General features: G+C 61.2%; 1 protein-coding gene across 4 annotated transcripts in view; it reads right to left on the bottom strand.

Annotated features, from left to right (window-relative positions):
* The window catches only part of STAB1 (stabilin 1), a 29,748-nt gene that overhangs the window by 257 nt on the left and 7,466 nt on the right, over positions 1-22,025 (bottom strand). Inside the window, exons 6-68 of one of the 4 annotated variants that reach the window (XM_012460681.2) lie at positions 21,742-21,837; positions 21,360-21,470; positions 20,931-21,127; positions 20,567-20,697; positions 20,300-20,427; positions 19,920-20,008; positions 19,601-19,738; positions 19,334-19,474; positions 19,121-19,183; positions 18,729-18,842; positions 18,572-18,625; positions 18,278-18,358; positions 17,685-17,843; positions 16,798-16,860; positions 16,479-16,574; positions 16,148-16,234; positions 15,154-15,265; positions 14,513-14,699; positions 14,308-14,401; positions 14,036-14,194; positions 12,533-12,628; positions 11,803-11,898; positions 11,592-11,639; positions 11,282-11,412; positions 11,001-11,112; positions 10,460-10,537; positions 10,272-10,370; positions 10,041-10,139; positions 9,759-9,890; positions 9,429-9,557; positions 9,219-9,275; positions 8,762-8,845; positions 8,039-8,234; positions 7,828-7,923; positions 7,693-7,738; positions 7,513-7,589; positions 7,172-7,297; positions 6,894-6,967; positions 6,666-6,740; positions 6,295-6,417; positions 5,944-5,991; positions 5,691-5,768; positions 5,429-5,581; positions 4,903-5,043; positions 4,743-4,802; positions 4,110-4,286; positions 3,942-4,028; positions 3,683-3,832; positions 3,534-3,590; positions 3,220-3,421; positions 2,717-2,866; positions 2,522-2,626; positions 2,271-2,378; positions 1,992-2,185; positions 1,756-1,900; positions 1,541-1,674; positions 1,288-1,453; positions 1,094-1,203; positions 879-998; positions 644-793; positions 467-571; positions 204-350; positions 10-117 (exon numbers count right to left, since the gene is read on the bottom strand). In XM_012460681.2, coding sequence (XP_012316104.1) covers positions 10-117; positions 204-350; positions 467-571; positions 644-793; positions 879-998; positions 1,094-1,203; positions 1,288-1,453; positions 1,541-1,674; positions 1,756-1,900; positions 1,992-2,185; positions 2,271-2,378; positions 2,522-2,626; positions 2,717-2,866; positions 3,220-3,421; positions 3,534-3,590; positions 3,683-3,832; positions 3,942-4,028; positions 4,110-4,286; positions 4,743-4,802; positions 4,903-5,043; positions 5,429-5,581; positions 5,691-5,768; positions 5,944-5,991; positions 6,295-6,417; positions 6,666-6,740; positions 6,894-6,967; positions 7,172-7,297; positions 7,513-7,589; positions 7,693-7,738; positions 7,828-7,923; positions 8,039-8,234; positions 8,762-8,845; positions 9,219-9,275; positions 9,429-9,557; positions 9,759-9,890; positions 10,041-10,139; positions 10,272-10,370; positions 10,460-10,537; positions 11,001-11,112; positions 11,282-11,412; positions 11,592-11,639; positions 11,803-11,898; positions 12,533-12,628; positions 14,036-14,194; positions 14,308-14,401; positions 14,513-14,699; positions 15,154-15,265; positions 16,148-16,234; positions 16,479-16,574; positions 16,798-16,860; positions 17,685-17,843; positions 18,278-18,358; positions 18,572-18,625; positions 18,729-18,842; positions 19,121-19,183; positions 19,334-19,474; positions 19,601-19,738; positions 19,920-20,008; positions 20,300-20,427; positions 20,567-20,697; positions 20,931-21,127; positions 21,360-21,470; positions 21,742-21,837 — 7,169 coding nt within the window. Of the gene's footprint in view, positions 1-9; positions 118-203; positions 351-466; positions 794-878; positions 999-1,093; positions 1,204-1,287; positions 1,454-1,540; positions 1,675-1,755; positions 1,901-1,991; positions 2,186-2,270; positions 2,379-2,521; positions 2,627-2,716; positions 2,867-3,219; positions 3,422-3,533; positions 3,591-3,682; positions 3,833-3,941; positions 4,029-4,109; positions 4,287-4,742; positions 4,803-4,902; positions 5,044-5,428; positions 5,582-5,690; positions 5,769-5,943; positions 5,992-6,294; positions 6,418-6,665; positions 6,741-6,893; positions 6,968-7,171; positions 7,298-7,512; positions 7,590-7,692; positions 7,739-7,827; positions 7,924-8,038; positions 8,235-8,761; positions 8,846-9,218; positions 9,276-9,428; positions 9,558-9,758; positions 9,891-10,040; positions 10,140-10,271; positions 10,371-10,459; positions 10,538-11,000; positions 11,113-11,281; positions 11,413-11,591; positions 11,640-11,802; positions 11,899-12,532; positions 12,629-14,035; positions 14,195-14,307; positions 14,402-14,512; positions 14,700-15,153; positions 15,266-16,147; positions 16,235-16,478; positions 16,575-16,797; positions 16,861-17,684; positions 17,844-18,277; positions 18,359-18,571; positions 18,626-18,728; positions 18,843-19,120; positions 19,184-19,333; positions 19,475-19,600; positions 19,739-19,919; positions 20,009-20,299; positions 20,428-20,566; positions 20,698-20,930; positions 21,128-21,359; positions 21,471-21,741; positions 21,838-22,025 lie in introns of all 4 variants that reach the window. The other 3 variants (XM_021671620.2, XM_012460683.3, XM_064367158.1) reach the window with 3 other exon arrangements.

Here is a 22,025-nt window from a genome sequence, read left to right as displayed (position 1 = left end):
CATGCTCACATCAAAAGGTTCACAAAAGGCATCATGGCTGCCAAAGATAGGGTTGGGGACAGAGACCAGGGTGGGGTTGGTCCCTTCTTGCCATGTTGAAAAGTCAGCATCATCCACCTGGAAGCAGCAGAGGGGTGAATGAATGGTGAAGCTCCTTGAGTGAGATCCAAGTACCTGCCATGGCAGCCCCAACCCAGCCCTACCTGGAAGGCAGAGAAGCCAAAGCCAGTGGGCTTGCCTCGGGTACGGAGGTAGAGGGCTCCGGCCACTAGGCCGAGCAGGGCTCCAGCGGCAAGCACAGCCCCAACACCTGCTGCCACAGGTGGGGCTTCAGGCGCCAGCACCACCTGCTACAAACGAAGTGTGTTGAGGACCTGGTGGGAGCTGTTCCACCCCGTTTCCCAGATGATTCACAGGTTGTGGGGGGGCGGCAAGAAAGGCTCGGCCTCCCCCTTCCCCAACTCACGGGCTGTGGAGGTGCCAGGAGAGGGCTGGCCAGAGCATGGATGATGCCATTGAAGGCCATGATGTCCCACATGATGACATGGCTAACCACAACTGTCCCTGGGGCCTGCAGGGAGACCAGAGTCAGGCCCCACGGTGAGGGCCAGCGCCAGCAGGGTGGGCCAGTGGCCACACTCACCACAGGGGCCCAGGAACTGTTGTCAGGGCCCACGTCACTGATGATGAGGCTGAGGCCTGAGTGGGCCAGAAGCAACTTCCCCTGGCTGGCGTTGGCACTTAGGAAGGTGGCGTTGGAGGCATGCAGCTCCAGGTCTGGGCCACTCAGCGTCTGTGAGCAGAGCAAGGCCTGTTGGCTTGGACCAGCTGGAGAGAGCTGACTCAGACTCTGGTCTCCCCACACCCCTGCTGGTTACCATGTTGTCCACAAAGCCTTCATTGACAGGGACGAATAGCGTCTTATATGTGAGCTCGTCCTCCAGGAAGTCCAGGAAGTCGACACCACGCTGGGTGGCATTGGCATAGCCCAGCAGCATCTGGCTCGGAGGAGAGGCAGAGCTGTGAGCAGGCTCCCTCCTTGGGGACACCTGCTGCTCTGCACCCCCCACCCCCAAGGCTGGGCCCCACACACCCCATAGAAAGTGGAGAAGTTGGCAGTGGCAGCCAGCACATCCAGCAGCTTCCCGTTGCACGTGCTGATCCCGTCACCCACGAAGCCCTCTCGGCATTGGCAGGCCACATCTGCAGGAAAGGCAGGTCAGTGGCTCAGTGGATTGGTGGGAAGGGGCAGAGCTGGGGAAGTAGGGTTTGGTTGGGTGGATGCACCTTGCACGCGGAAGCAGTAGGCGTCCCAGCGCTCCGAGAGGTTCTTTCGAGCACCCAGACTGACTATGCCCACCCGACCACTGCCACAATCCGCCGTAGGGAAAACCACAGGGTGGGCAGCAGAGCCGCTGGCCAGCCAGCCCATGAGGCACAGGTGGAAGCCCAGCTGTAGGAACAAGAGGGGATGCTGAGACCCAAGACCCAGTTAAGGCCTCCCGCAAAGGCTTAGCCCCAACTTCTGGGCCCCACACACCTGCTGGGCAGCAGAGAGCTGAGGGAATGAAGCAAGGACAGCTCCCTGGGCTTCACATGCCGCCTCAGCCTCCGAAAAGTTCAGACCATAAGGGCCGCTGGTGGCCTGGAGGTGGAAGACGCCAGCCCGTTTCTCTGCAGAATGGAGGTGTGCACGGTCAGCTGGCCAGCTCTGAGGGATGAAACAGGGGTACTGGGAATAGGCAGGGGACACACCCTGGAAGTGCAGGTCAGTGCACACGGCATCTGAATGGCAGGGCGGTGGCTGGCCCAGGCAGCGGTCCACAGGTGGTTCCGACTCCTCCAGACACTGCAGTCCATCACCCACGTAGCCTGCGTGGCACTCACAGCGCCGTGTGTTCTGGGTTGGGGAGAGCAGTGGGTGCCCTTCAGAGGCCGAAAGGTCTGCTGCGCCTCCCCACCCTGGCTGCTCAGCTCCCCCACCTGCTCACCAGGCCAGTGCTCAGGCAGTCAGCATGCTCGCTGCAGCCCCCACGGTGACCATCTGTGCAGGGGTTGCGGGCGCGGCAGCTCCAGCCATCACCCTCGTAGTCGGGCAGGCAGGTACAAGTGATCACTGTTCCCACCTGGCTGCAGTTGGCATGCTCACTGCAACCACCATGCCCATCCTGGCACAGGTCTGCCACTGAGGGCAGGGAGGGAGTGGTTGGACCCAGTGGCTGCAGGGGAGTGGGGGCCTCCCACCTCCATGTCCCTGCCCACCTGCCTACCTGTACACACGTGGCCGTCCCCTTCGTAGCCCAGGCTGCACTCGCAGCTGTTCCCTGCACGGCACATGGCCTCAGGTGCACAGGGTGGGGTACACACAGGCTGCAGCTCTGCCCCCCAGGGCCCAGCCCCCAGAATCAGGTTAGTAGTTGCCTTCTTGGCCTCCGCCTGTTCCACCCACCCTTAGTGTCTTTACTGATGTGTGCACATGTACACAAGTGTGCAGGGTGGGCAGGAGCACGGGGCTACTCACCCAGTTGCACCTCACAGCGTGGCCCAGTCCAGCCTTCATCACAGAAGCAGGAGCCAGAGCCCCCAAGGCCCTCATCACAGTGGCCATGCATGGTGCAGCGGCAGGCTGGGGAGAGGGTCAGCAGGAAGATAAAGATTAGTGCACAGGGGCCAAAGGATCGGTGTGTGGGGTTGGGTGGGGCAGGGGATGGCCCACCTTGACAATGGGGCCCAAAGGCACCGGGAGCACAGAGTTCACAGGCTGTCCCCACAAAACCTGAACGGCACAGACACTGGCCACTGCCACTCATGCCGTCCATGCACACGCCATGGTCACTACAAGGGCTGCTGGGGCCGCCAGGGCAAGCTGGGGGGATAGGGTGGGAGAAGTGAGGTGGGGCCAGGGGCTCTCACCAGGACCCCTGCACATGTACCTCCAGCCTAGCCCTGCCATCTGTCCCTGACCCACATACCCACACTGCTAAGATCCATCCAGACCTGTGTCCTGGAGAACATCCAGATCCCCCAGCACTGCTCCCCAGGTTTTGCACCGTCCACTCTCCGGCCCTGCCCTCTCCCAGCACTCCCGCTAGTAAAATCTAACCACCCAGAGCTCCTCAGCCCCGCATACCCCAGCACTCTCTCAGAGACAATGACCAGAGCTGTGCCTTGGCTCTCTCGGGGAATAGAGGTGCAGGTCAACAGTGTCTTAGGGCTCACCTTGGCACTCACTGCCATAGTGCCCAGGGCAGCAGCTAGGTTTCCAGGTGGTGATGACACAATTGCGGTGGCAGCCCCTGCCCAGGATTTCGGGCCGATCCCAAAAGCTGGGCTGGACCCAGAAGCTGCGTAGTCTCAAAGAGCGCAGCGAAGGGGACATCCAGAGCTTCGAGGATAAGTGCCAGCAGCCCTCAGTTCTGCCCTGGGCCGAAGGATTGAGGCCGCAGTTTGGTGGTTCTGAGTTTGGTGGTCCTTGGATTCTGCCCACCCCCAATCCATCCCCCACCCCATTCCCTCAGTCCCCATCTCTCTACCTGATCCTGTGACCCCTGAGGACAAGGTGGCTCCATCCCGCAGATGCTGCAAGTGTTCTGGAAGGGAGGGAGGCCAAGACAGCAAAGTCAGGTGGATGGACACCACAGGCAGGGTGGCCTCCCGCCCGTCTGCCTCTGGCCTCCCTCACCAGTTTCAGGGACCGGGTCTCAAAGCGGTCACAGCGAGCACCAAGGCCAGGTGGCTCCAGCAGCTGGTCGATGCCATAGGCCAGGCCACCCTCAAAGGGCAAGTGCCGCTGCACAATGCGGGCATCATCCTCACCCACCATGAGCTCACCCTGCAAGGGGAGAATGTGAGGTACTCGAGGGTCACTGGTGCACTCCAGCCACTACTGCCAGGGCCCCTGCCTCCTACTCCCCTCATCCAAGCCCTTTCCCCAGACTCACGGGCCGCATTCGGCTGCAGGAGAAAGAGATGGGGGTCCCATGCATAGTTCGAAGTGGGCCCAGATTGGGCAGGTCAGATGCCAAGCCCTAGCAGGTGGAGTCATGGTTGGAGGCGGAAAGGCAGGCTGAGCTGCAGACAGTGAGACCAAGGCTGGGGGCTGCACCCACCTCGACACTGCGGATTATGTGGCCCCGCAGAATGGCTGCTAGCTTGTCACGGTGGTCCTCATGGTACAGCCAGGCCTGGCGTTCCAGAGGCAGGGCTTGCAAGGCGGCGTCTGTGGGCCACAGCATTGTGAAGGGCCTATGGGATGGGTCTCGAAGCAGGGGCAGGAGACCAGCCATCTGGTGGGATGCAGCAAAGATGCGGCAGTTGCAGCCCAGTCAGATACTAGTGAGCCAAGGCACGGGGTTGTGCCACAGAGCAGGAAGGGGCTCCAAAGGCACCCACACTCGTCTGTGGCCATCCCAGGCAGGCATGAGCATGCACACATCTCAGCCGTGCACACTGCTATCAGGAATGCGGGCACACACTTAGCACACCCCTGTGCTCACCCCGGGGGGCTCATGCACAGATGTGGCCTGTACACACATTAGTTCATACATACAGGCTCACACAGGGCAATCTGCACACAGGTGGTGTGACCCAACTGCAGTGGCAGCCCCTGGCCAGGCTTTGGGGCACAGGTACGCACACACACGCGCACGAGTGTCTGGCCAGGCTTTGGGGCACAGGTACGCACACACACGCGCACGAGTGTACGTGTGCATATATGCTCACAATGACAGGCCCATCAGTACCTTCAGGAGGCTACTGACGATCTTGTAACCAAAGCTCTGGGCAGCGGCGGTGACGTTTCTCTGGGGAAAGGCACTGATAAACAGCTAGGCCAGGCGGGAAGGGAGGAGCCTAGGCCCCCAGCTGCCTGCCTTCCAGCTCCTAGGCCTGTGTCTGTCATACCCTCAGGACCGGGGCATCACCCGGCTCCCAGTGCAGTGCCTCGGGGGGCAGCAGGACACGGTCGATGAAGTGCAGGATGCCGTTCACCGCCTCATGGTCGCTGCTCACCACACGCGCGAAGTCATTGACGTATATGCTGCCCTGGGGGCGGGGCACGGGGCTGATGAAGCCGATGGGTGGGGTGCTCGGAAGCTGCCAGGGCCTGAGGTGGGGCGGAGCCTGGGTTGGGCGAGTCTTAAGGTACAGGCAGTCCCGGGTTCGAGACCAGGATTGGAGGTGGGCGGGATCCAGGGCGGAGTCAGGGCAGGGGGAGGGGCTCTGTCCTCAGAAGCACCCAAGGGCTCTGGGCTGGACGGGCCCACGGTTGTGGGCGAGGCACAGATCGTGGGTGGGTTCCCGGCCTGGACTCAGCTCCCTGTCCCGGAGGCGCCCCCTGGCTCGGGGAGGTGAGAGTCCGGACCGCGTCGGGGCCAGGCACAGGCGTGCAGCGGGGGGCGGGGCGGGGCAGGCCAGGGCCGGGGCTCACCTCCCTCTCGCTGAAGCGCAGCGGGTGCCCCGAGAGCGCCGTGGCGTACCCCTGCTCCAGCAGGTCCTCGCTCCGCAGCCGCCGGCAGCCAATCACGTGGTAGCGAAACACCAGCAGCCGATGCGCGCGAATCCGGGCCATCCTGCTCTCATCCTGGAGCAGAGTCACGAGGGGAGTGGGGTCCTTGAGTGCCCCCCCAGCCTATGCAGGGCTGTCACCAGGGCGCCCAGCCCTGCCCAGCCTGGCTCTGGGGGCTGCGTACCTGCAACAGGTTGCTCATTAGATAGGCATCCGGCACGAAGATGGTGAAAGGCCCATCGCCCTTGAGCTCCTTGTATTCCTGCGGGAGGGGGTAACGGCATGAATGGAGGGGAGCAGCCTGAGGCCTCCATGGATCTCCTGGGGAGGATGTGAACTCAGAGAGAGTAAACCAGCCAACCCCCTGACAAGATGGGAACAGAAGCCCAAAGAGGGGTGGGACTTGTAGGTCACAGAGGCCCAGGCTGGCCACTCACCATGAGGTGGCTGGCGAAGAATAATGCATGCTTATCCTTCTGGAGCTCCTGGGGGGGCGAGGGTCAGCTCAGATTTGGGGCGGTCCCCATTCAGGGCCTGGTGCCTGTCCCAGCACCTGCGGCCCAAGGTCTAGCCAAGGCAGACATGAGGAAAGGAAAGCTGGGGGGTCTGAGTTGGGGTCAGGGCTAGTTTCATGGGTCATAGCTGGGGTCAGGCCCAGGTAGAGTCAGGGGTCAGGCTCAGGGTCATGGTCATGGTCAGGGCCAGGATCAGGTCTTTGCCAAGACCATGGGTCAGGCCCATGGGGCACAGCCAAGACCAGATCAGGGGTCTGACTTGGGCATCATTACCAGGCCAAGTCGGGTACGGCAGGTGAGGCCGTCCCCCACGGTGTGAGCTGTGTCACAGGTACAGGTCCTCTGGCCATCCCCTGTGCTTTTGCAAGTGGCATAAGGGCTGCAACCTCCATTGTTCTGAGGCAGGGACAGGAGAGGAAGGTATCAGTGGCTTCCGGGACTTCTCTATCCCACCCAGCCCTGTGAAAGGGGCACGAAGGCCCCTTCTCAGCCCCCCACATCCTCTTTCCCACTGATCAAACTTGAGCTTGAGGGGAGGATGGCCCACCCTGCAGAAGCTCTTAGGACCCTGCTGGAAGTGAGGAGGGCTGGTTCCTGCCTCAGTCCCCTCTCCCTGTGAAGGAGGGCAGGACTAGGGGCCCAACCTTAGAGCAGGGGTCCAGAAGGTCGCAGGTCCGGATGCCATCCCCACTGTAGCCCTTGAGGCAGCTGCAGGAGACCTGTCCCCAGTTTCGATCAGTGGGGCTGCTGGGAGCCAACAGCTGTCCAGCAACCTGGGTAAAAGGGTCATCCCTCCCCAGGCCTGCCCTGAAGGGAGGCCCCACCCTGTGAGGGCACGGCATGGCCCTCATGTCCACCCCTGCCATGCTGACCTGCTGGGGGCCCGTGGGGATGCACTCGGCATGAATGTGGCAGCCCCCATGGTGGATGAGACAGCTGTTAATTTCTGAAGGAAGAGACACTGGGATGGGGGTGGCCCTTAGCCGCGCCCCCCCATCTGTCCTCTGTACCTTCAGGTCCCACACCTCCTCTCTCAGCACCCCCAGTCCCCACATGTCCCCGTGCCCCTCAACCCTTCCTAGTCTGACTGGGATCACTGAAGCCAGACCGCTAGCCCCACATACAACCCAGGTTGGAGGCCGAGTCTCACCCTGGCACAGCTCCCCATCGCCCGTGTAGCCATCCTGGCAGGTGCATGTCCGCTGCCCAGGTGCCACCTTGGTACAGTTGGCATGGGGGGAGCAGCCCCCGTGGCCATGGGCACAGGGGTCCACCTCTAGAGGAGATGGTCCCAGAGGGTCATAAGGAGCAGGCACGGGCCACAGGGGCGGGCAGGAGAGGAGGGTGTGAGAGAAAGGAAAAAGTCAGAGGGAAGGGTGAGGCCCAAGATGGGACAGCGAGAACAGCTGGGCCTAGAGGGAGTGAAGGGGCTCTGTGGGGACAGCCACCCCAAAACTTCAGGGAGGGCCCCGGGTATCCATGTGGCTGGACCTGAGCAGAAGGTGCCATTGCCAGAGTATCCTGCGGCGCAGGCACAGGTGGGGGCTCCGGCCGAGTCCTGCACGCAGCTGGGAGGGGTGGCAGCGGCTCAGCCCATGCCTGTCCAGCCGTGCCTTGACCCCCCCAGGGCCCCCGCCACTCGCCCACCTGCCCCAGACTGGGCCCACTCACTTGGCATTGGGGTCGCACTTCCTAGGGCACTGAGGGCCGGCGATTTCTGGGGGGCAGGAGGATGACTCTGGTCATTCGGACCCAGGAACTGCCTCCTCAGTAGCCACCTGCCCCCTCCCCCGGGGACCCACTCACTCTGGTCACAGCGGAGGCCCTGCCAGCCCACGTTACAGACACAGCTTCCGTCCCCTTGCAGCCCCTCCTGGCACAGCCCATGGGCACAGTCACACACTGCAATGGGACGAAGGAGGACAGGAGTTACCCACTGCCTCTATCCTGTCCTGGCTGGGATCTCCAGGCTGCTCTCTGCTACCAGGAACCCACCCCCACCCTTCCCTGTCCTCACCTCCGGTGCAGTTGGGTCCATAGCGGCCCAGCTCACACATCTCACAGGCTGTTCCGTGGAAGCCCTCGTGGCAGCGGCACTCCCCACTGCCCAGGAACCTGTCCTGGCACTGCCCGTGGCCTGAACACACACCCCCCAGGCCCCCTGGGCATGGCTCACACAGCGTGCCAAAGAAGCCAGGACAGCAGTCTGGCACCTGTTGGAGGGGGTATGGGAGAGAGAGTAAGAGGGGCCGAGTATGGATGTCAGGGGGAAGGGGAACGGGGGCATCTCAGGGCCACAGAGCCATGGAGCAAAGCCCCTTGGAACCCCGGACCCAGAGATGAGTAGGTCAAAGCCAAGAGAGACACAGAGATCTCTCCTAAAACCCTCCCTCTGGCAAGGTGGGGAAACTGAGGCTCACGTAGGGAAGGGCTGCACCCAGATCCCACAGTGAGGGGCCGAGCAGGCCCAGTTGCTGCCTCTGGGCTTTGGCTGATGGAGCCAGCTCCAGACTGCCCTTTCTTCCTCTCCCTGTCTCCGCTCCCAGGGGAGCGGATATGGGACAAACACTCGCCCTCTGACTTCAAACCTCTCTCCCCTCTCCTTCGTCTGGTTTCTGGCCTCAACCTAGTCCCAGCCCAGCCTCTGCCCTTAAGATCCCAACTGGGCTCCTCCCTGGCCCTCCCCCACTCCCACCTCCCTCTCTCTGGACAGGCTTGGGGTGGGGGCTTCAGGGCAAACCTGGATCTTCTTGGCACATGTGTAAGAGCAGCCCCGGGCAAACGAGAAGCCAGATCGGTAGACACAGCTTTTCCTGGGTGTGTCCTGGAAATGGTGACAGGCATGAGGGGTCAGCCAGTGGCTTGGGCAGGGGCAGGGCAGTGAACAGGGAGACAGACAGATGGACTACAGGTATCAGGCAGATGAGCAGGACAGCAGAAGGGTCAGGGAGGGACCAAGAGAGACCGACCAATGGGAGAGGGTGGACAGAATCCAAGCCTCGGGCTGCAAGTCTGAGGGAGTCTTCTAAGAAAAGCAGACCAGCCCTCCAGGCCTCTATGGGGACGTCTGCCACCCAGTTCCCTGTGCCTGGATGCCTGGGCCAAGCAGAGCTGGGCTGGAAGGTAAGGGGATTGGGCACCCTGGCAGAAGTGAGGGCAGGCAGCACAGGGACAGAGCTGCGCTAAGCCAGTCTCACCTGCAGCTGGTAGCCCTGAGTGCAGCGGAATTTCCTGGTGCAGTTTACGCATTTCTCCTAGGCAAAAACGGGTGGGGCATCAGGCAATCCAGGGCTGGACCCCTGACCTTCCTCCAGGACACCCTGACCATGTGCTCCTCCAGTCAGACCAGCCAGCAGCTCCCAGCTCTGAACTCCCTCGCCAGCCCTCCCCTGGCCCCAGCCTCTCACCCGCAGGGCCTCAGCGTGGCTATGCAGACAGCGGCTTGAGCCCACTCTCAGGACCCCTGACAGGCCGATCAGCGAGCGGCCGGGGGCCTCCAGCATGGGGCCTTCCAGCGGTACATGGTTTACCTCAGGCTGGGGAGAGAGACGGAAGCTGAATCCACCCTCCCATCACCCTCACCAGGCAGGGCTGTAAGGTCAGGCGGTACTCCAGGGCCGGGTGGCACCCCGGAGCAGAGATTAGAGGCTCCCAGCTGAGGAAACTCCAAAGGGAAGGAAGAGATCTTCAGGAGTAGGAGCCCAGGCTAGGGTCTCCCTGGTCCCTGCCCCCCAAACCTGGCCACTGTGGTTGTAGAAGACAATCCAATGGGCAGGGCCCAGGAGGGAGTTGCGGTGTCCACCCTTCCCCAGGGCTTCCATGGAGAGGGCCTCCCCCAGGATCACGTGGTGCCGCACTGTGTCTGCGTCCTGGGAGGGAGCGAGAAAGCTCAGGGGACTCCAGGATAACCAAGTGCCCTGGACAGACCGCCATACCCACTGCGTCCCTTCGTGGTGGGATGGGAGGCTTGCCCTCTGTGCCTTTGTCCCCCTGCCACTGCCCCATCTCCATGGCCTCACCAGGTGGCTGCTGTTGCCCTGGGCCTCCAGGGAGTGGTTGGTGGGCACGAAGATGGTGTAGGCAGTGGCAGCCTCAATCTGAGGAACCAACCTATGGTGCTAGGGATGGGGTAGAGGTCAGAGATGGGCATATTAGTTATCAGTCTTGACACTGGGAGCCAGCCAGCTCCTCTGGACCTGGGGCACAGTGCCCCGTGAGCAGGCACGTCCCCTCTTGCCAGCCTTCCTTACCTGCAGCAAGTCCCGGAAGAGGCTGAAGGCAGGCACCAAGTCCAGCTGCTGCAGCAACCCCTGCACACCAGGCACATCCCCTCGAGGGGGGAGTAAGACCTGGTACGGAGCACAGGGGCCTGCTCAGCATGTCGCTGCTTCATGGCCTGCCTGCAAGGTTCCCTGCGCACACCCTCCTCCAGCCATACCTGGCTGATGATGTGCAGGACACCGTTGGTGGCAAGGAGGTCAGCCACGTCCACGCTGGCATTCTGCACCCAGACCCTCTGGAAGGCAGCAGCAGAGCTCAGCCACAGGTGGGCACAGACAGACCCTTAAAGGTGGGGCAGCCCCAACAGAGAGGCTGCCAGGCACACAGGCACCCACAGGTGGTCCCCAGGGTGGCCCAGGGGCTGGGTCCTGCACAGAAACTCCTCCCAGGAGCCGACTCTGATCCCGAGTCAGACTCAGGATCCACCAGCTAAGCACACAGACTCCACAGGGCGTGTAACGAGAAGGGTAGGTGTGCATGGGCAGCTCAGATGGACAGATGGCCCCCAGCAGTCAGTCACTCTTGGCCCAGAGACTCAGCGCCCATCAGCAATGTGTCCTGAGCACGTCCTCTGAGCCCAGCTCTGGGCAGGGCGAGGGGACCCCAATCTCATCCCTGGTGTGGGAGAGCCTGCGGCCACTGGGGCTCCCTCCCATGCACCACCTGGTCCCCTTTGTGGCCCAGAGTTCACCACATACCCCACTAATGTTGCGAATCTCCCAGTGTGTGCTGGGGTCCAGGGTGGCCGCTTCCTGCCCACTCAGCCGGGCCAGCTCCTTCTCAAAGAAGGCACCCTGGAGAAAATGGGCCCTGACGGGGCACAGTTTGGGAGGGTCATGGAATCAGTTAGTGTAAGTTACAGAGACCTTTGATACTGGGCCCACCACCATGGGTAAGCGCCTGCCAGGCTGAGGACTTGCCGGGGAGGGGTGGGGTCCTGCAGGAATCCCCTCCTACAGCCTGGCAATGGTGGTCCCACCTGACTAGGTTCGGCAGCATCCGTGGCTGCAGCCAGAAAGCTTGGTCCTTGGGGCTCAGCCGATGGACGGCAGCCTCAGAGGGCACCAGGGCTGTGACTTGGTGGTCGGCGGGAAGCGTGATGCTGGCGTTCTGCACACACACAGGGAGCAGGTGGGAGTGACGAAGGCAGCCACCATCTTCAGATCCCCTGCTCTAGGCTCCAGGCCTGCCCCCGACCTCCTGCTCTTGGAGATGTTATATGGCACCCCTACATCCAGGCAGGCCACCTGGATTTGAGCCCCCAACCCCAGAATCCTGCCCTGTCCTACCTTGAACCACTGGTAGAAGACGGAGAAGTGGGCATTTGCCTCCAGCTCCTAAGGGAAGGGAAAAGGCGGAGGTCACAAGACCAAAGGCAAATTCAAGCCCCTTCCCCACCACAGGTCCTGAGCAGCGCCCCTTTCCCGCCTGAGGTGCTGGAGAAGGCTTCTCCCCAGCCAAGCACAGGGAAGACAGAAAATGAGTCTGAGCACCTATTACCTGGAAGATGTCTCCGTAACAGCTGAGGCCATCACCCCCAAAGCCAGGGGGGCACGTGCAGACCCGCTGACCTCCCCCCACTGCCTGGCAGGTGGCCTGCGGTGGGAGTGAGAAAGGGCCTCTATTCAGACCCAGATGGCAGCTGGGCCCCTCCCTCCCCCATCTCTCTGCCTGTCCAGCCACCCAGCCCCAGCCCCAGCCCCAGCCCCAGCCCCAGCCCCAGCCCTTGCTCTGCAGCCACTCAGTCTGTGTTGGTGGCACTCCTTCAGTATGCCTAGCCCTGCCACCCAGGATCACTGGGCATCTGACATGAGCGTTACCCATGCCAGGTGAGTGCTGGGGAGCCCAGGGCTGTGGAAGCACCCAGGAGGCCCTGCACTCTCAGGCGCCCAAGCTGAGAGCAGGAGGAGCTAGCCAGGCCCAGGTGTGGCTCGCAGAGGTAGGGGTGCGGTGGGGTGGAGCAAGGGCAGGGGACAGCGAGGAGTTCAGCACAGCCAAGGACCGTGGAACAGGGGCAGGAGTGGAACAGAGAGAGGAGGCTGGGCTGGGGCAGGAACTTAGTAAGGAGGGGTGAAGGGGAAGAGGAGTGACATGGTTGGATTTGAAGTTTAGAAGGCTCCTCATCCTGACAGGATACAGAGAGACACCCAGAGATGGGGAGGGAGGGAGAGCTGCAGCCCAGGCCCACCCAGAAAGCCTCCCCAGGGCTCTGAGCCTTGCACCCCCTTACCAGGCTGTGGCAGCCGCCATTGCCTGCCCGGCAGGGGTCGATGGGACTGCACTGGTAGCCATCCCCAGCAAAGCCCGTCTTGCAGGTGCATCGGCTCTGGAGAGGTCAGGAACAGACAGCCTTGTCTCATGATGAGCATCCGACCCTTCCTTCCTCCATTCCTTGGCTCTCGCTGGGCACTGCCCCTGGGGAGACCTGCCCAGACCCCAGAGGAACTTCTCCCAGCCCTACTCTCGGAGATCTGTGCTCTAGATGGGGAGACAGAGGCCCTAAGGGGAGACTGGCTCTCAGGATGAGCCCCCAGAGGTGAGAGCATTGGCAGAGAAGTGTCCATGGAGACTTGTTACCTCTACACTTTGAGCTTGTGGCTCTGTCAGTCATTGAGGCCAGCAGCTAGCTTGTGGCAAGTGGACAGGTATCTGCCAAGGCCAGCCCAGGAGAGTGGCTCAGATCCCACCTCTACCCCTGCCACCCTGTTGAGCTGCTCTGGTCCCTCCCACCAAATGCCAGTGCCCCTGGGCCTGCATACACTGCAGGTGAATGACCAGTGAGACCCCTCAGATCTCAAGAGCCCTCGTTTGCACATTGGGGGCATCTCACTGGCGCATTAAACACCTCCGTTCTGAATTGTAAGGCCCTTATGGGGTTTGGAGCTTCAGCTCTTACACCTGTCAGTACTTACTGCTGAGGCTCCACGTGCTGGTACCTAGAGGCCACCTTGGAGTTGGGAGGACAGGGAGCCCCATAGGCCTGGCCATGCAGAGGCTGACCCTGACCAGCCAGGCCTGGGCCATATGCGGAGGCTGACCCTGACCAGCCAGGCCTGGGCCAAATGCGGAGGCTGACCCTGACCAGCCAGGCCTGGGCCAAATGCGGAGGCTGACCCTGACCAGCCAGGCCTGGGCCAAATGCGGAGGCTGACCCTGACCAGCCAGGCCTGGGCCATATGCGGAGGCTGACCCTGACCAGCCAGGCCTGGGCCATATGCGGAGGCTGACCCTGACCAGCCAGGCCTGGGCCATATGCGGAGGCTGACCCTGACCAGCCAGGACTGGCCTCTCAGCTGACTCAGGCAGTCTTCAATGCCTGTTCAAATGCAGACTCACCAGTTCTGAAATGCTCTGCATGGAAGGCTCCAGGTTCTGAGCTCCCGTAACTAGATTCAGACACTGCAAAGCTCCAGGGCTGGATTTCCATGAGGCTAAAGTTTTGGGGAGGTCACTCCTATGGGCAGGGAGCTCTTCCTGCTTTGCTCAGTATCGCATTCCCTACATCTAGAATAGGGGCTAGCACGGGACACTTGCCTGATAACACCTGGGAAAGCAATGAGTGGATGGAGGAAGAAGCGAATCCCAGCTGCTACTACTCAGCATGTCAGCACTGGGTTCTCGCCTGCACCTGAGCTTCCAGACCCTGAGCACCTGACTCTGCGTTCCAGGAGTCAGATGGGGCAGGGAGACGCCCCAGAACCAAGGCCCCCACCCACTCTCTGCGGCACCTCACCTGCCCAGGGCCCACATAGCTGCAGAGGGCGTCGGCGTGGCAGCCACCTCTCGTGTCCAGCTCACACTCGTCAATAGCCACACAGACGTGGCCATCCCCACTCCAGCCTTTGTGGCATGTGCAGTTGTGGGTGCCTCGGGCCCCAGGGACACACTCAGCCTATGAGAGCCAAGGATAAATAACTCAGGGACATAGGGACGTAGCCAGAGGGCCAGGGCATCCCACCTCCTGCCTCTGGGTCAGAACTTCAGGGAAGGAGCAAGGGGACTGACATTCTCTGAGCAGCCGCCACGGTCCGGGTGGGAGCAGGGGTTGCTGGGTGTGCAGGAGAAGCCATTGCCCTCAAAGCCATCAAGACAGCGACATCTGGGGGTGGGCGAAGGAGGGGCCTCCAGTGAGCCTCAGCAGGAGGCTAGAGGCTGCACAGACAGGTGTGAAAGGTCACGGGTGGGGCAGAGAGAAGGTGCGAGTCCTCACCTGGCAAAGCCCCCCTGGGAGACACAGTGGGCATGCAGGTGGCAGTGCACGGCCATCTCTATGGGCCCACAGTACCTCACGGTCTCGTTGCAGAAGTGGCCACTGAAGCCAGGGGCACATGTGCCCTGCTGGCACACCCCCCTACTGCCTGGACGGTTGTCGCAGAGACCATGGACACAGCCGCAGTCTGTAGGTAGTAGATGGGAGCAGGGAAGCTGAGGAGCAGGAGGCAGGGCTGGCTGGATGGTCTTGGGGGAGATAGGGAGTAGGGCAGCCAATACACATTGGACTTCAGGGTCGAAAAATCAGAGGTTTTCTCAGACTCGATAGGCAGATGAAATGTGAGGGGGGCATTCTGAGCTTTCAGTCACCCCATTCTAGTTGCCTTGATCCCAACACCACCATCAGGAAGTTCCTCAGTGTGTCTGACCTAAGTCCCACATGCTTTAAATTAAGCTATAGTTCCATTCCTGGAATGGGTGAAGGGGACAGCATCTCCTTCTGTTCTCAACTCTTCCTCTATTCCCTCTGGCCTTCATTCCTCCTCCTGGGGCCTCATTTCTCTTCCTGAGAGCCCCCAGACCCATTTTCAAGCAGACCTTTTTTCTCCCTAGGAGGCAGCCTGGGCCAGGACAACCCACCTTCCTGGCACTGATCTCCATGCTTGTTTGGGTTGGAGCAGATGTGGCAGGCAATGCCCTTGTAGTCTGGGAAGCAGAGGCAGGCCCCGTTGCCCTGGATCCCATCACTGCACTAGAGAGTGAGCAGGAGGCAGGATTAGTCATGGGGAAGGGACTCTCTATGTCCCCTCTCCCAACGCTCCCTCCTTTCATGAGCTGGCTCTGACGCTCCCCATGAGAACTCATCCTGGAAGGGCTCTTCAAAATCACTGATGCCACCAAAGACCTAGCCCCTAAAAGCCACCTGGCCCTGGAGGCTTTATGAGTGACATTTGCTCAATCCAGAAACACGTAACTCCTGTGTTCTTCTACAGCCAGGTGCCAAAGTAACCCTGATATTACAAAGTGGTAAAAACAGAACACAAAAGAAAACTACTGCCAAGTAGCTTTTTGGAAATAAATGCCAAAAAAATCGAATTATTATTATTATTATTATTATTATTATTATTATTACTTGAGATGGAATCTCACTCTGTCGCCCAGGATGGAGTATAGTGGGGCAATCTCAGCTCACTGCAACCTCCACCTCCTGGCTTCAAGTGAGTCTCCTGTGTCAGCCTCCCAAGTAGCTGTGTCATGACACCAGGCTAATTTTTGTATTGTTAGTAGAGATAGGGTTTTGCCATGTTGGCCAGGCTGGTCTTGAACTCCTGACCTCAAGTGATCCACCCACCTTGGCCTCCCAAAGTGCTGGGATTACAAGCATGAGCCTCTCTAATTATTATTATTATTATTATTATTTAGTTTTTCTTTTCTGCCCGTGTTTCAGAGGAGCCTCTCTAATTATTTTTAATTAAAATAGAAATAATTTGATTCAACTTTCCATTGCCTAGATGTGAGGACCCCAAGGCCAGAGTGTGGCAGGCTTGGCCCAAACACACAGCCAGTCACTGGCCAACTTGTGAAGGAGTCCCTGCCTTCCCCCTTCCTCACCCCAGGAGAGGATGGGACTCACGTTGCCCTTGCCGTAGCAGGGGCTGGAGAAGCCCCCAGGACACTGTGTGCAGTCAGGCCCGAAGAAACCTTTGCAGCAGCCTTGTTTCTGGAAGAGACAGCAGGTCCAAGAGGCCATCTGGGGCCATGCCCTCCCTGCCCAGGCTGCCTCTGCTCCCTGGCCCCATCTCCAGAGCGAGGGAGTGGATGAGGTTTCTCTAGGCCCCCCTTTTCCACTGTTAGGCTGCAGTGCATCCTCTGAGGAAGCCCCCCATCCAGCCCCAGCTTGGGGGCCCCTGAGGAGCAGCAGGTGCCAAGGTGACCATGGAGTGGGCACCCGGGCCCAGGCTCACCATGATGGTTTGGTTGCAGTAGCTGGCACAACCCTTCTTTAGCACATTGAGCCCAGTTGGGTCATGGATGTAGACACACTCCTTGGGTAAGATGTCCTGGGTGGGCCGTGCAAAGCCAGTCAGCAGCTGTGGCTCCTGGGCCAGCCCCTTTGCTAGGCAGCCCTGGTCAAGGGTCCTCTGCTCCCTGGGTCCAGAACTCCCGCCCGGTCCAGTGGTCTCGTCCCCCAGCCTCTGCTTCTCCCACCTGCCCCCTTGACCCAGGGCAGAAACCTCGACAGGCAGTCAGGAGGCCCTGAGGGCTGGGCCGAGGGGCGCTCACCAGCTTCACACTGTTGAGGGGGCACGTGCTGGTGTTCAGGGCGTGGCAGTCCACACAGGAGCCCTGGGCAGGGCAGGGGCAGGATGGGGAGAGGGGTTAGTCATTATTTACTTGGCAAACCCAGAGAAGGGAACATTGAATGGGAATTAGGGGATGAGAAGAGTAAACCACAGGAATCCCAGGGCTGGCGTTTCAGGCAGGGGAGAGCAGGGACAGGGGAGAGCAGCGGAGAGCAGGGGCAGGGCCCTGAGCTGGGGAGAGCTAGCATCTCTGGAAAACAACAGAGAGACCAGAGGCAGGCACAGAGTGCGTGAAAGGGAACAGAGCATTGGAGGATGCAAGAGTTATCTCAGGCCGGGCACAGTGGCTCACGCCTGTAATCCCAGCACTTTGGGAGGCCGAGGTAGGCAGATCATCTGAGGTCAGGAGTTTGAGACCAGCCTGCCAACATGGTGAAACCACGTCTCTACTAAAAATACAAAAATTAGCCAGGTGTGGTGGTGGACGCTGTAGTCCCAGCTACTCAGGAGGTTGAGGCAGGAGAATCTCTTGAACCTAGGATTCTGAGATTGCAGTGAGTTGGGATTGCGCCACTGCACTCCAGCCTGGGCAACAGAGCAAGACCCTGCCTCAAAAAAGAAAAAAAAAAATTATCTCAAAGGTGGAATCATAGTCCCGGTGAGGGTGATGGAGGGTGAGTGTGGGGGAAGCACAGGTGGGCCCCTGGGAGTCTGCTGGAAGTGCCTCAGAACCGGCGTTAGCCCAGCCCTGACTTGGAGCCTCTCCCTGGAAAGAGGATCAGCTGCTGCAGCGCTGGGCAGGGCGGGGGTGGGGTGCGGGTGGGAGGGGTTAGTGAGCAGGGCCCTGGCTGTGCAGGTGAGGCTCACCACCACGATCTTGTGCTGCTCCTCACTGCAGTGCTTGGGCAGGATGGGCAGGATGGTCGGGGGCAGCAGGATGCCGTCCAGCATGTGGATCACGCCATTGGAGGCCAGCAGGTCCACCCTCTGCAGCGGGACCCCCTCAGGTCCCAGCAGGATGCGCCCCTGTGTCAGAGACCCATGGTGCCAACCCCCGGCCCAGCTGACCTCGGCCGGGTCGGGCTGCCCACCTCCACCCCTGCAGCCCAGTTAGAGCAGGCAGCTCAGTAAGATGCTGAAGGCCCCGCCCGCTGTGCCAGCCACCTCTCCCTCAGCTCTGGCCAACAACACTCCTCCAGCCTCGGGACCCTTACCTACATGGCTTCCGCCACAGGGGGCCCTACCGTGTGTCCCATGTTCCTCTTTGGAATCCTCCCCCTTAACCCCCATTGGGCTGCAGCAGAGGAATTTGATCTCTGCCTCCTTCCTTCCCCATGACCCCACCAGGGCCCAGCACTGTCCTGCCTACCACGGGGCTCGGAGCACACAGGGCTGAGAGCCCAAGTGGGCAGCTGGTCACCGCCAGCCCCACCATCCACCCAGGTGTCCGTGCGCCTCACCTCCTCAGAGATGTTCACGACCAGGACCTGGTTGGCCATGGTGAGGATCCGGCCCTTGGAGATGAGCTTCTCAACAGTCAGCTGGGGTGAGGGAGACTATGGCATTAGGCTGGCCTCTGGCCACACCTTGGGGCCATACCCAGTCCTGCCCAGGAGGCTCACAGCCACCGCCTTGGTCCCCAGGCTCTGCTATGTGCTACAGCAGAACAGATGGGAAGGGGAGGGGAGGGGAGAAGAGATGCAGGCAGCCCCGCTGGGTGCAAGCTGGGCACTCCCCAGAGACAGGCCTCGCACCTGGCCGTGGTTGTAGACGTGGTACCGCACCAACTCCTGCAGTTTGGAGAGACCCTGGCAGGGGAGAGAGGGTTTGGCTCCCAGAGACCCTGTGGGGTGGGGGGCGTGGAGGCCCTGGTGCCCCCGTACCCGCAGCCCCTTCTCCCACCGAGCTTACTGTTGTGAAGAGGTATATCAGGCGGCCGTCACGCAAGCTGTCTACAGCCTTATTGCTTGGGGCAAAGACTGTGAAGGGCCCAGGTCCGTCCAGGATGGAGGGCAGCTCGCAGTTCTGTGGCGGTGCAAGGGAGGCTCAGGGGGCTGCATGGCCAGCCTCCATCTCTGAGTCCTGCCTGGGCCCTGCCACCTTTGGCCTGCAGGAAACTCCCACTGAGTAAAGTGGGAGACATGGGTAATGGGTCCATGTTACTGCAGAACCTCAGACTTGAGGATGGGACATGGGCAGAGGCCATGCTACTTCAGAACCCCAGGTCACTGTGGGGCAGATTCTGGGATAATGAGTCCTGGCCCAGAAGCCCAGATGCGCTAGGGCCCCTCCCCGCAGCTCACCTCCAGGATGGTTTCAAAGCGGCTGAAGGCCTCGGTAGAGGCGAGGATCTGACTGATAGTTCTCTGTAAGGAGGGATGAGTGTGAGGGCCCCAGGGAAGGGGCTGAGGCTGCTTCAGCCCTGAGCAGAATTGCTCCTGCCCACCCCCTGCTCTCCGCAGGGGTCTGAGGTCACCCAGCAGCACAGGGGAGAGGAGGGGAGGATGCTGGCTCACTTTGGGATCCCCCGAGATCCCAGAGGGGGGCTGCCACCGCAGGGCAGTGACCACGTGGAAGATGCCATTGGCTGCTACGTTGTTGGGCTTGTAGATGTTGAATGTCTGCTGGGGCTGGTCTTTGTACTTGTAGGAGTATTTCTGGGGAGACACAGGAGGTCTGGCCAGATCCCATAGGCCGGCCCCCTGTCCCGAGGCTCCCTCCCACCTGCACACCCTTGCCAGGCTGTGACTCCTCTTGTCCCCAGGCTGAGCCTCCTCCCTCACCGTGAATTGGTTGAAGACGACAGTGATCTCCTGCCCAGCCAGCGTCCACCACCTTCGTGTTTGTTGGGTCTTCGTGTCCTCCAGGATGTGCTGCCCTGCGATGATGTGCTGTCGGCAGAGCTGCTGGGCGAGGGATGCCTGCAGATGAAAGGCAGGGAGCCAAGTGAGCCGGGGTGGGGGGCCGGTCCTCTTCACGTCACCCCTACTCGAGCCATGGAGGGGACAGGATGCCTCCCAGGTTCTCAGGCCTTGAAGACTGGGCTGTATCCAGGGGAGGAGGTGAGGGCCGGGGGCCAGCTCCGCCAGGGGAGGGGCTCACGTTCATGGTCCTGGAGGAGGAGGAGAGGACGGACGGCACCAGCACGGTGAACGGGCCTGCTGTGGTGAGGATCTCCCGGCAGCCCTGGTCTGGGGGCAGGGCGAGGGAGCATCAGAAGGGAGCTGGGGAGACCCTGGGGGTCTCAGAAGACCCTCGGGCATCAGTCCTAGGTGTGGGGGAGTTGGGGTGGGGTATTCGGCCTAGATTTAGGGTAGATGGGGGCCTCAGGGTTGGAGGGCAGCTCCCACCTGCTGTGTGCACCCCGTAGCCCGCTGTTTGTTCCTACAGCTCTGGGGGAATCTGCAGAGGCAGCCCCTCCCTCCCTGCCAGCTGTGCTGGGAGTGAGGGGTAGGTCATGGGCAGGCAGTGGGGTCACGTACCCATCATGGCCATGGCGACCCTCAGCTGCAGGAACACCCGGCCTGTCTGCATGGCCTTCTGCACCTCGTGGAGCAGGTGTCCGTAGCAGGCACGCCCATCCCCCACCTCGCCCTGCTTGCACACACAACTGGGAGCCCAGAGAGAGCCAGTCAGGGCAGAGGCTGTGCCCCCCAGCCCCTCCCCCGATGCCTCCCCACAGGGGGCACACTTGTCCAACCCACTGTCTCTGCTCTGAGGCCCCCCACCCCCCACACCCCCATGCTCACCTGGTCTTCCCATCAGCGGTCACCTGGCAGGTGGCTGACCGGTCGCAGGAGTAGGGGGAGCAGAAGGCTTGGCAGCCCCCAGAGGCATTGCTGTTGATGCTGACCAGGCCTGACCGGCAGATGCAGGAAGCCTGGCCTCCGACAGGGAGGGAGGGGAATACCACGTCCAACCCCGAGAACCACGAGTATCTGCCCTACCCACAGAGCCCTGCTCAGTCCCTGCCTGAAGAGGACGGTCATCCTCTCCCCATTTTACAAATGGGGAAACGGAGGCTCCCAGAAGGCCCGTGACTTGCCCAGGGCCCCTCAGCCAGTGTGAGTGGGTACACTGTGGGGGCAGTTCCAGCCTGGGACCCTGGCTCACCTGGCCCGGCTTCTGGTACACACACAAGGTGGAATTGCTGGGGCAGCCAGCAAAGTTGTCGGTGCACGGGTCCTTGGGCAGACACACCATCCCGTCGCCATGGTAATTCTCAGGACAGTGACACCGAGCCTGCCCCGTGGAGCTTACTGAGCACTGGGCCAGCGGTGAGCAGGGTGATGGCCAGCAGGGGTTGGGGGCTGCCAGGGCAGAGAGAGAACCCAAGTGAGCCAAACACCCAGGAGCCCTGTCTCCACCACAGCTTCCACCGAGGGCCAGGGCTAGCAGGCTGACCCAGACCTTGAGGATAGGCTCCCCTTAGGGATGGCTCTCCCTCCCTGTGAATTACATTGTACCTGCTGGGTTAAAGGATGCTCTCCCAGCCCCTGCCCACCCTGAGCTGAAGTCCCTGGCTTCTGAGTCCAGGCTCACCTTGGCATTCACTGCCCTGCTGCGTGTAGCCGGGCAGGCACCTACAGCTGGGGGCCTCTGCAGAGCACTGGGTGTTCTGGGGACAGCGCAGCTCCTGGCAGATGGGCAGCTCTGAGCAGAGGGGAGAGAGCACTGATGGGCCCAAGCCCAGACTGGGGAAGAACATAGGGGCAAAGGGGCCCTGCCTGTTCTGTGTGACTCGGAGCAGGCCCTGCCCTCGCTGGGCCCCTGGACAGTGGACGTCTCAGATGACATCCCTTCCCCAGCTAGGCTGCAGGCAGAGGTCCTGCTGAGGCTTGGGCTCCATCCTCAACCAGTCGGCCTCTTCTGCTTGGGCCATGGGGAACCTGCTGCCCCAGGCTGTCCCGGGGGCACTGCTCACCTTGATCACAGTGGGGGCCAGTGTATCCAGCAAAGCACCGGCAGCTTCCATCTCCACGTGGCCCATGGTTGCACACGCCGTGCACACAGCTGCACACTGGGAGGGACACACAGAGACAGATGGGACCCCAGCCTCACCCAGGCACACGTCAGAATGTTGGGTCCCTGCTCTCTGTATTTTTAGAACTCAGCTCAGGCAGATACAGAGCTGAGTACAGAGTATAGAGTTGTACTTAAGGGTACAGAGCTGTGGGATGGGGACTGTGGCTCAGGCCTGTAATCCCA

Source organism: Aotus nancymaae, unplaced genomic scaffold, assembly GCF_030222135.1.
Source record: "Aotus nancymaae isolate 86718 unplaced genomic scaffold, 86718_ANA_hifiasm-v0.15.2.pri h1tg000067l, whole genome shotgun sequence".
NCBI classification, from domain to species: Eukaryota; Metazoa; Chordata; class Mammalia; order Primates; family Aotidae; genus Aotus; species Aotus nancymaae.
Note: the sequence above shows the minus strand (reverse complement) of the source record. Positions and strands in the feature narration are given on the sequence as shown.